Raw genomic sequence first — 12,867 nt, forward strand, 5'->3', positions numbered from 1 at the left:
CGGGTGGGCAGGTAAAATTTGACCACTAGACCTACTTCCTAATCTTTCATACCCAGCAATTCATGAAGCAGTATCAAATTCAAACTAAAAAACAGAAGCATGACCCCTTATAAGTACTATGAAAAGGGCTTTTTTGCCTTTCTAAGTATACTTGAAAAGAACTGTCAGCTGCCCTATTAAGACAGAAATGGATCACAGACCAGGGGAAAAAAAAAAGGAAAAGTGCAGAAATTCAACTGAAATGTAAATAAAAGTGTTAGCACCCTCTTTATGTTCGGTGATATACTACTTCACATAAAAGTGTTAAAATAATATGCTGCTATGAAATATCTTTATGAAGTCAGGAACATAAAAACACTACTGAAACTTAAGGTATCCTTATTTAAATAATCACTGATACTGATAAAAAACATTACATCACCTCATATGAGATTAAAGTTTTCAAAATGAATTTTATTTTTGGCCAATTCCCATACTTGGCATTTCACCACTAAACTGTTTGTAAGTTAATTTGAAAAACAAATATAGGTAAAAAATAACTATCATTATCAAATTATTAAATCCAGGCCTCTCAAATCATAAAATTCAAGTTATATCACAGTGGTCCAGTAGCTGAAGACAAGAATTAGTTGCATCGGGACTTCCCTAGTGGCGCAGTGGCTAAGAATCCACCTGCCAATGCAGGGGACACAGGTTTGAGCCCTGGTCCGGGAAGATCCCACATGCCGCAGAGCAACTAAGCCCATATGCCACAACTACTGAGCCTATGCGCTAGAGTCCACGAGCCACAACTACTGAGCCCACGTGCCACAACTACTGAGCCCACGTGCCACAACTACTGAAGCCTGTGCACCTAGAGACCATGCTCCACAGCAAGAGAAGCCACTGCAATGAGAAGCCCGTGCACTGTAACAAAGAGTAGCCCCTGCTCACTGCAACTACAGAAAGCCCACGCACAGCAACAAAGACCCAACGCAGACAAAAATAAATAAATTAATTTTTTAAAAAAAGAATTAGTTGCATCTTCTTGTTTGTTTATTTATTATTTTTGGCTGTGTTGGGTCTTCACTGCTGCACGCGGGCTTCAGTAGTTGTGGCTCGTGGGCTCTAGAGCACAGGCTCGGTAGTTGTGGCACATGGGCTTAGTTGCTCTGTGGCATGTGAGATCTTCCTGAACCAGGGCTCGAACCCGTGTCCCCTGCACTGGCAGGCAGGTTCTTAACCACTGAGCCACCAGGGAAGTCCCTCTTCTTGTTTTAGAATACAAAAGTACAAGAAGATAGCATAATTAAATTTTAACATTAATAATCAGAGAAAATAATTTAAGCCTCTGTTAAGACTAGAAAAATTAATATGTCAAAAATTAGCTCATCAAAATTTTCTATCCACTACTCACTTCCACTGCATACTAACTACCATACTTTAAAACTGTGTTTTATATTAACTAGTTATTTCTATATAAATCTTTTAACAGTTCTATATACTTGTCATAATAGATTTCAGAATTCTAAATGTTTCATAATAGACTTTTTTATTCACTTAAGTCTCTTAAAGAAATTACCTTGCAGTTGTTAAGTATCCGTCTGCCAATGCAGAGGACATGGGTTCGAGCCCTGGTCCGGGAATATCCCACATGCCACGGAGCCACTAAGTCCGTGCGCCACAACTACTGAGCCTCCGCTCCAGAGCCCACGAGCCACAACTACTGAGCCTGCATGCCACAACTACTGAAGCCCATGTGCCTAGAGCCCATGCTTCACAACAAGAGAAGCCACTGCAATGATAAGCCCATGTGCTGCAACGAAGAGTAGCCCCCGCTCACCGCAACTAGAGAAAGCCCGCGCGCAGCAATGAAGACCCAATGCAGCCATAAATAAATAAATAAATAAATATTTTAAAAAAGAAAAGAAATTACCTTGATGAGGAAATGTCAATCAGGACTTAATGCCTCTAAGTGCACTACTTGATAAGTAAATCAACCAAAAAGATTTGAGATGTTTATTAATATTTATAAGTCTGCCTTCATAACAATTCCCTAGTGAGCCATATGCTTGTAAAGAGGATTTCTTTGCTGTGAAATGATGATTGTGTCTGAAGGAAGAAAGTACCTAGGATCAGAGCTTTCTGCTTTGAACTAACTACCTACCTGGACAAATCAAGGAACAGAATCTTTGCCAACAGCTTTATAAATTATGTGATCCTACAGCAACATGGATGGATCTAGAGAATATCATATGAAGTGAAGTAAGTCAGAGAAAGACAAATATCATATGATATCACTCATATGTGGAATCTAATTTTCAAAAAATGATACAAATGAACTTATTTACAAAACAGAAACAGACTTACAGATATCAAAAACAAACTTATGGTTACCAAAAGGGAAACGCTGGCGGAAGGGATAAATCAGGAGCTTGAGATAAACATACACACACTACTATATACAAGACAAGATAACCAACAAGGACCTACTGTATAGCATAGGGAACTCTACTCAATATTCTGTGATAATCTATATGAGAAAAGAATCTGAAAAAGAATAAATATATTTGTATGTATAACTGAATCACTTTGCTGTACACCTGAAACTAATACAACATTGTAAATCAACTATACTCTAATAAAAAATTTTTTTAAATTATGTGATCCCATCTACAATCCTACAATGAGATTACAAGCTAGTTAACAGCATAAAAATTCATACAAAACTGAGAAAACAGCAAACAATAAATTTCAAATTTTCTGTGAACAGATTATTTGTATATAATGGGAGCTATCCTTGAATCACATATTCTTTGGACTGGAGATAATATTCATGTAAGTGGTCATAACCTAATTTGGAAATGAATATACCACCAAACCTGTTTCCACCTTGGTAAAGGACTCAGTTTTCTATATCATCTTATTAGGGGCAACAGGACAGCAACAGAGAGAACTCCTTGTAAAGAAAATGGATCTACCTTCAATAGTAAGAATACCTTCTAATAAACTGAAATGGAAGTTCAGAATCCACTTTCTTCATTTTCTACTATCTTCCCCTTAACTTAGTAAAGCTAACCATCTGTAGATCTAGGTCACTCATAATAGTGTTTCTTGTTTGGCATAATACATGAGCACCAATTGTAAACAGAATAAATATGAATACATTTTCATATGTATTTAGGTTATAAAAATATTTAGGTTATTTCATATTTATGTTATGAAAATATTTCATAAATGCGTTGTTCAGTGCTTTACAGATTATAATTGGGAGACAGAACGGCTTTTTCAATTTTCTTCTAAACTTGACTTGAAATACCAGTTATTTCCATACAACTCACTGTCTTATAAGTATTCCTAGCCAGTTTGTGGGTATTGTACTTCTCTAAAGGATTGTTAAGCTCCATAAGGATGAAACTGTCTCTTATATTACTTTTGTGTCTATTTCAACCATATCTCCTCTCTCCAAATAATCAATACTTAGCATTTCATAAATATTTATTGAACACTGGCTTGGAATTAGAAAAAGCAGCTCTGTGTTCAAACATTTATTAAAATAAGAGCTCTTTAACTGCTCACAATGGTCCTGTTCCAAACATCACTGTGGAAGAGTTCTATTCATACCAATGGTGGAGCCCCATCTCCAGTTATCTCCATCCCTCAAAGGGGATGGGACCATTAATAGACTGATATCACTGTGACTTTCTTTTAATTCCATCTCCATTTGGGTCTTCTTGCCAAGGGCAGCAGTCACGCCTGTTGTCAATCCTAGCACTCCTAAGCCCTCTAACTTGGATCTACCCCTCCTCCACACTCTTGTGCCTCTCAGCTTTATTAAGCTCCTTAATCCTATGATTAAGAAAGAAAAAGAAAAAGGAGGAGGAGGAAAGAGGAAGAAACGAATAAGAAGCAAAATTATGAGGGAGATGGAAAAAGGTAATATGAAGAAAATAAAGAAAATGACAATAGAGAAGTTAAAGAGTAAACTGAATAGAAGAAATTTAAAAATCATATTTGTTATTATACTTAGTTATGTGACTAGAAAAGAATTACATAAATGTATAATTAATTACCTTTAAAAATTAGTTTTATCCTTCTTTCTGGAAGCATATAGAAAAACTATAAAAATAACCTTCTTTACACTGACAACATTTTAAGCAAGGGGTTCCTTTCTAGGTTGTAATAATTTACATTTAACTTGGGTCCTAAAACTAATGTTACACTACCAATTTTCATATACGACCATGAAATCATTAAGAAATAACTTAAGCTTCAAGTGTTATTAAACCAAAGTATAAAGTTTTTATTTATTCATGTGCTTTGCAAGTAATAACTAAGTTAAATATTCACCAATAAGAATGCCCCATGAAGTTGAGACACTGAATGGGTATAGGTTCAAAAGAAGGACCAAATACAGTTATCAAAGAAGCACTTTTCTAGGGCTTCTCTGGTGGCGCAGTGGTTGAGAGTCTGCCTGCCGATGCAGGGGACATGGGTTCGTGCCCCAGTCCAGGAAGATCCCACATGCCGTGGAGCAGCTAGGCCCGTGAGCCATGGCCGCTGAGCCTGCGCGTCCGGAGCCTGTGCTCCGCAACGGGAGAGGCCACAACAGTGAGAGGCCCGCGTACCGCAAAAAAAAAAAAAAAGAAGCACTTTTCTAAAGAAAAGTTTTTTCAAGGCAAACAAGCATTCCTGTAGCATTTAAAAAAAAAAAGGTGAGAAGTAGAAACCAATAAATGAGAAGTACATTATTACATCTTACTTGTCTGAGGTCAATGAATGCTAGCTGCAGAGTATCCCCTTGGAATCCTGGAACGGGCTCAGAGCTGGCAAACACTATTTTAAAAAAAAAAGAATAAAAACAAGATTGCAAAATATACAAGGGTTTAACCACTAAATTAATTTCTACTCATTACAAATGCATTATAATATTTACAAGTAATCATTTCAAATGAAGACTATTTATAACCTTCAATTTTCACCACTGAGAATGTTCTCCACACCCATTACCACGAATATTTTAATAATTTTAAACTTCCAATCTGCCATTTAATTACTCTAATCCTTAATTACAATAAATTTTAAATGGTTATCCATTTAACTTTTGTAAAAGTTCAAGGGTAGTAATATACTTCAATCAAGAAAAGTTTTCTGACTCTTTTTAGCCTTAAGTGAATGATTATAGAAGCATTTTGAAACTATACCAATTGCACGGTTGTCAACATATTTCAAAACATCTGCTTTGTTACAGAATATGCTCTACACAAATCCTACTCTAGCTAACAGCGATAATAGGCAGCCATGTAAGAAGTCAGTTTTACATGCAGTTTTACATTTTACAGCAAGTAAAATGTTCAAAGTAGCAAAATGAGGATGATGTAGGAATGCCTGTTCATTTTTTTTAAATAATTTTTTTCCATAATGGAATCCCACCTCTTTAAAAACTAAGAGACATCTTAAGACAAAATAGATTTCTTAAGACAGATTTCTTAATATCTTTAGACGAAAAATATTTTGAAAGATATTTTTCAAAAACTTTTTTTTTTGGCCACACCGCATGGCTTGCAGGATCTTAGTTCCCCAACCAGGGATTTAAAGCAGGGCCACCACAGTGAAAGCGCCTATCCTAACCAATGGACCACCAGGGAATCTCTTTCAACAACTTTTTTGTACTTAAAAAAAGTTAATACTAGTAACATAGCTTTGTTTAGTTAGTTGAAGACAATCTCAATACTAGTTATTTTGAAAACAAAAGCCTTGTGGCTCATAAAAAAGGCCCTATCATTTTACACACATGCTTCTCGTAAGAATATGAACGCCTGCCACCACTCTCTCTCCCCATTAATATATGAGTTTTCTTAGAGAGTATTATGGATTTTCCATTTGTGAATTTATCTGAGCCAGTATTTTAGAAACCACTTACACTGTTAGCCTATATAGATCTTGGAATAACAAATATAATTCTTAACTTTAGTATATTCTGCGTGAAATATAGTTTAGAAAGGCTCAAAAATCAACATCTAAAAACGATAAATAGATGAAAGCCTAGCACAGCTTAATTTATTTGGCATTTTTGGAGGATGAAGAATTCAAATTAAGTTTTTTTTGTTGATGTTGGTTTTAAGTTAATTATAATTTTTGCTTTAAGCATCAAAACTTTTTTTCATCGTAAGCATTTTTTGATAAAATTTTAAACTGCATCATAATACTTTCCCTATCTTTTTTTTTTTTTTTTTTTTTGCAGTACGCGGGCCTCTCACTGTTGTGGCCTCTCCCGTTGAGAAGCACAGGCTCCAGACGCGCAGGCTCAGCGGCCATGGCTCACAGGCCTAGCCGCTCTGCGGCATGTGGGATCTCCCCAGACCGGGGCACGAACCCGTGTCCCCTGCATCGGCAGGCGGACTCTCAACCACTGTGCCCCCAGGGAAGCCCTCCCTATCTTTTTTTTTTAGAATACTGAACACTATATAAACGTTTCTTAATTCTCTTCATTGATAACCATTAAGAACACTTTTTATTCTATACAATAAATTCCCAGGGCTGCTACGGTATTAACAGCTGTTTTCTATTATATTAAATAGCTCAGAATGCTGTGTTGTTTGAGTTCTTGTGTCTATCTTTAATAATTTTTCTGCCTTCTCTCTTACAGTTTTAACATAAATTCTTACTCCCTCCTCTCTCACTCATCTCTTATTATGTTATCTTTAATCTTCTTGAGCAGGTAGGTAAGCTAATCAATTAATAGAATAGTATCTAAAGTAAGAGCAAATACAGCCTGAGCATGGGCCTCTCCCACAAGTAGGTGAATGAGTTTATATATGCCTTTGAGTAAATGTACCTTTCAGTTACTCAGTTACACCATTTCCCTCCTTACTTCTTGGTTCTCTGCTGGGTACTAAGTAGCTATGGCCATTAGATAGGTGACTACATTCACCTTTCTCAGGCCCCCTATTTCCAGAAAACTAAGATTCATTCAAGCAAATCTAACCATATTTTTCATTGTTTACTATAATCAGTACTCACATCACTGTCTTTTCATACAATGAAAAGTAGAATACTTTCATACTGTGGCAACTCCATCACCCCCTACCATTGCCCAGATAATTGAATTGCCTCTTTTTAGTAACATGAGATCTTAATTGAAAAATAACAAGCAAAATTCTAATAGCTTATTAAAAGTAAAGATTTTTTTTTTAATCTAAAAAGTACTTTTCTTAAGACCATCCAGCATATCATTGGCTTTCGTGGCAAGTCTCAGGCTACTGTTTCCAAGTAACAATTAACTATGAATTCCTTAATGGTCTCTAATCAAGGCTGTATATGTTAGCTCAGCTTCTACCATCACCACATATACATACACACATAAAGACTTCCTATAATACAGAGAGACTTACTTTATATATCAGGCATAAAAATCAACTCAATTTCAATTATACTTCGATTATTATGCACTTAATCTTCCAGAATTTTTCTACACTGAAAATAATCTGTCATTTTTCTTCTCTCTCAGTTCCTATTTAAGATACTATAGTTTAATAAGCCCCATTGCTTGGCATTAATCCAAAGAGCTTAGAGTCAAAATTATAATAGTACCATAAATTTATATAGCACTTTATAGCTTACAAAGCACTTTCTCACATGCCATCTTCTTTAATCATCATAATAATTTATCTTAGTAAACAGGGCATGCAGATGATGGATCACAAAATCTTGCAGCTAGAAAGAGACACCCCCCTTTGAAATATCTCCAACAGTCCTCTGAAGGCTCCGTTTAAAACTCACCAAGTTCTTCATTTTATAGGGCAGAAAAATTAAAATTGAAGTGATTTGCCCAGACCACATAGCTAATTTAGATTTCCTGACATTCAATTCATTGATCCAGAATCTGATTAAGTATTCAGCCTCTCATCTTTTATGCCATCTCTTCTAAGAACCTAACCAATATGGAAGTGAAATTCACTAGTTTATAGCTCTCAGGTCTTTTCTCAAATATTTTTTAGGGATAGGAGGCTTCATATTTTTTCCTTTACTTCTTTAAAACTCAAATGCAGTCAATCCTGTTGGTTTTATCCTCTACAGTATCTTCAGTCTGAATCTATCTCTACCTCAGTTCAAGCTATCATCATTTCTTGTTTGCATTACTAAAATACATTCCTATCTGGTCTCTCTGCTTCTTGTGTGCCACCTTTCCATCTACTTCTCCCAGTAAGATGTAAATGTGATTTATGCCATTTCACAGTTTAACACCTTTCAATGGTTCCCCATCACCTTCACAATAAAGCAGGACAAGTAAGATCCTTTATGACCTGGCCTTTGTCTATCTCTCTAGCCTCATCTCTTACCACCTTCCTAGGGGCACCTTAAACTCCTTCCATTCCAAACCACCTGCACTTCCTTGTATATGCCACAGTCTCTTACCGAGTACCTTTGATCCTTCTGCCTGGAGCATCCTTCCTCTTCTTTTCCACTGGGTAACTCTTACTTATCCTTCCATTCAATCTACGTCTTCTGTGGAAGACTTCCATTACCCTGCAGCCTGGGTTAGGTCCCTCCTCTGTGATCTCCCTGCAACTTCTGTACACAGCCTAACTATACTACCCATTTTGCTATCTTATAATTGTTTATCTGTCTGGGTTTTCCCACCAGACCATGAACTCCCTGAGGGTAGGAAATATACTTCCATTTTTATATCCCGATCACCTAGTATAATGCCTGATACATAATGAGTAGGCAATAAAAGTTTCTTAAGTGAATGAAGGAAAATTGAACAAATGAACAAATAAATTCTAAGGGGATGCCATCCAATCCTGGTAATTGATACGTTCTCTATCTTATTGATTAGATCTAGAATGATGTTGTCCAACAGAACTTTCTCCAGTAATAGAAATGTTCTATATCTGAGCTGAACTGAATTCTTAGTTTTATTTAATTTTAATTGAATAGTCGCATATGACTACTAGACAGTGTAAACCTAGAACATTCTGTGCATATTTAGTGTATTTATTTCAAAATAACTGAGTGTGGGTAAGAATACTCCAAATGTTTCCTTCAGCCGAAACTAAATTGTGAGTTCTTCCACTAAACACGAAGCTCACAGGAAATAGAGATTTTTTTTTTTAACCTTTATATACTCTGTGCCTGGTGTACAAGAGATGTTCAGTAAATGCGTTGAATGAATAAATAATAATACAAATAATTCATTTATACTAATATGGTCCCAATAATTCTAGAGGTAGATTTCAATCTGAACTTTTTAAAGAACTGATGACTGATTTTTGGAATAGCTTTAAGTTTGTCTTCAGATTCCTTCTTGGCTCAAGCAGATTCTCAATTTTATATGATTTGTCATATTTTGGGGTTTCTTTGTTCTCCTCCCTTGTGCCAACTTTTTATTATTTTTATTTAATAATACCTACTTCCTAATATGATATCTTTGTCATTCAGTCATGCCATTAAGGATAGTTTTTTTGGTTTGTTTTTTTTTTGTGTTTTTTTGCGGTACACGGGCCTTTCACTGTTGTGGCCTCTCCCATTGCGGAGCACAGGCTCCGGACGCGCAGGCTCAGCGGCCATGGCTCACGGGCCTAGCCACTCTGCGGCATGTGGGATCTTCCCGGACCGGGGCACGAACCTGTGTCCCCTGCATCGGCAGGCGGACTCCCAACCACTGCACCACCAGGGAAGCCCAAGGATAGTTTTTAAAAACACACATTGATCTTGGTCTTTCAATAAGATATTTAAAAATAGTTTCCAGGGCTTCCCTGGTGGCGCAGTGGTTAAGAGTCCGCCTGCCAGTGCAGGGGACACAGGTTCGAGCCCTGGTCTGGGAAGATCCCACGTGCCGCAGAGCAGCTGGGCCCATGCCCACAACTACTGAGTCTGTGCTCTAGAGCCCGTGAGCCACAACTACTGAGCCCGTGTGCTGCAACTACTGAAGCCTGTGCCCCTAGAACCCACACTCCACAACAAGAGAAGCCACTGCAATGAGAGGCCTGCATATCGGAACGAAGAGTAGACCCCGCTCGCTGCAGCTAAAAAGAAAGCCTGCGTGCAACAACGAAGACCCAGCACAGCCAAAAATAAATAAAGTTATCTAAAAAATAGTGTTAAAAATAAATAAATTTTAAAAAATTAAAATAGTTTCCAGGCTTTCTAAAGTTTTTTTTTTTTCTTAAAGAAAGTCAAAATCTTTGGGTTTTTTTCTCTTAGTGCCTCCTATTTGACTGTTTTTTTTTTTCATAAATTTATTTTATTTTATTTTTGTCTGGATTGTGTCTTCGTCGCTGTGTGCGGGCTTTCTCTAGTTGCAGTGAGTGGGGGCTACTCTTTGTTGTGGTGCGCGAGCTTCTCATTGTGGTGGCTTCTCTTGTGGAGCACGGGCTCTAGGCAAGCAAGCTTCAGTAGTTGTGGCACGGGGACTCTACAGCGTAGGCTCAGTAGTTATGGCGCATGGGCTTAGTTGCTCCGCGGCATGTGGGATCTTCCTGGACCAGGGCTCAAACCCGTGTCCCCTGCATTGGCAGGCGGATTCTTAACCACTGCGCCACCAGGGAAGCCCTGACCATTTCTTTTTTAAAATAAAATAGCTTCATGATATATTCATTTCCCCTTATTTTTTGCTAGAATATGGAACTTAATAATAATGATTCCAAGTTTAAAAATACTTTATTTTAAAATAAATTATTTTATTTTATTTTATTTATTTTTGGTTGCATTGGGTCTTCATTGCTGTGCACGGGCTTTCTCTAGTTGCGGTGAGCAGGGGCTACTCTTCGTTGTGGTGCACAGGCTTCTCATTGCAGTGGCTTCTCTTTGTTGCAGAGCATGGGCCCTAGGTGTGCGGGCTTCCATAGTTGTAGCATGCAGGCTCAGTGGTTGTGGCTCACGGGCTCTAGAGCGTAGGCTCAGTAGTTGTGGCGCACAGGTTTAGTTGCCCCACGGCATGTGGGATCTTCCCAGACCAGGGATTGAACCCATGTCCACTGAATTGGCAGGCGGATTCTTAACCACTGAGCCACGAGGGAAGCCCTGACCATTTCTTTTTTAAAATAAAATAGCTTCATGACATATTCATTTCCTCTTATTTCTTGCTAGAATATAGAACTTAATAATAATGATTCCAAGTTTAAAAATACTCTAAAGTAACATTAGAGGGACTTCCCTGATGGCACAGTGGTCAAGAATCCGCCTGCCAATGCAGGGGACATGGGTTCGAGCGCTGGTCCAGGAAGATCCCACATGCTGCAGAACAACTAGGGCTTTGCGCCACAACTACTGAGCCTGTGCTCAAGAGCCCACGAGCCACACCTACTGAGCCCACGTGCTGCAACTACTGAAGCCTGCACACCTAGAGCCTGTGCTGCACGACGAGAAGCCACCACAATAAGAAGCCCGTGAACCGCAACGAAGAGTAGCCCCCGCTCACTGCAACTAGAGAAAGCCCACGTGCAGCAACAGACCCAACACAGCCAAAAATATAATTAATTAATTAATTAGATTTTAAATTTTAAAAATTTAAAAATTAAAAATTAAAAATAAATAAAATAACATTAGAGAGGGAGGTAGAGGGAAAGGCATCACCTTATTGGGAAGGTAAATTTTTGCTGTATCAGTTTAACTGAGAAGAAGATAAGATTGAATTAATTTAGATAAAACTGAAAGTTAAAATTAATACATACTATAGAAGCTGTGATTATAATGACAAAAGAAACCCCTTCCAAATTGGCAATCTATGACGTTTTAAGAGAACAGAGTATCTATAAGGCAAAAACATGAATTATTTGTAAATCTAACAAAACTTTAAGCAGGAAAATATGCCCTTCCTGCCCTCAGGATCTATGCACAGATGTACAGGATTTGTATGGGGGGAACAAAGATGGCTAAGAAGTCAGGCTATAAGTATTTATCCTGGCATGAAAATATAAACCTCTGAAATTAAATGCAGAGGGAATAAGTCCTTGAACAATCCTGTCCTAGGCAGACAGTTATTTTTACTGTAAGGTGGATTATTTGGAAAACATTTACACAGGGTAGGAAGAATTGGGAAGTGGAAGAAAAAAATGCCCATGGAATAAGAAGAGCAATAGATCAAAAGATTGAAAAAGAGGGTGAGGAGGCTAGGCTAAATAAACTCTCAAGACTGCTTGTGGATGACAAGGCAAGGACATATAAAATGGAATAATTTCATAACTAAATAAATGACTGACTGTAAATAAAAACAGTCTGCATATTGAAAAGATTTCTCATAATTCCATTTCTTACTAGATCTGAAGATTTAAATTGGCTAGTTAGAACCCAAATTTTGGTTCGGCAACGTATTCTATGTGGACCAGATGTGTCATTAGAAGCGATGACGAAGAGCACCATCTAGTGGTTTTTCTGGTGGTGAAGAACTCATGCCTGGGAGTCAGGGGTCTTGTTAGAATTCTTGACTGTTAAATTCTGTTACATGTGGTTGGTAGCAGTGGAATGCAAGCCTCTAGAACCAACTGCCCCTCTACAGTCATCACCCCGCTCTTATATAAGGTAGTATCTATTCCTCTCCCTTTCTTGGAAAAGGAGCAAAGCAGCCTAAATTTGATACCGTAAATGCCATTAAAACCAGAACAAATTCAAGTAGGCAAAAAATAAAAGAGCATCCAGCTTACTTAAAAAAAATAAAAGACAAATATCCTCTCCATATATACCATCGACATGATTTTGCTTGAACCCTTTTATTTTGGGGTATGGACCTTTTTCAAGGCTAGAATTAGAGGCCCTGGGGTCATAGCCATATACATACAAAAAAATCTATAGAGACTTTCTTTTTTTTTTTTTTGAGGTGGGCTAAGCCTTTATCCAATTGCAAAAAGACCAAGGCCTTCAAACCTAGAGATTCACCTATTTCTC

General features: G+C 37.6%; 1 protein-coding gene across 2 annotated transcripts in view; it reads right to left on the reverse strand.

Annotated features, from left to right (window-relative positions):
• Positions 1-12,867, reverse strand: part of EXOC6 (exocyst complex component 6) — a 194,976-nt gene that overhangs the window by 31,453 nt on the left and 150,656 nt on the right. For both annotated transcript variants that reach the window (XM_030865100.2, XM_060286255.1), the window contains one exon: positions 4,742-4,815. In XM_030865100.2, the coding sequence (XP_030720960.1) occupies positions 4,742-4,815 (74 nt within the window). The remainder of the gene's footprint in view (positions 1-4,741; positions 4,816-12,867) is intronic.

Source organism: Globicephala melas, chromosome 16 (genome assembly GCF_963455315.2).
Source record: "Globicephala melas chromosome 16, mGloMel1.2, whole genome shotgun sequence".
NCBI lineage: Eukaryota > Metazoa > Chordata > Mammalia > Artiodactyla > Delphinidae > Globicephala > Globicephala melas.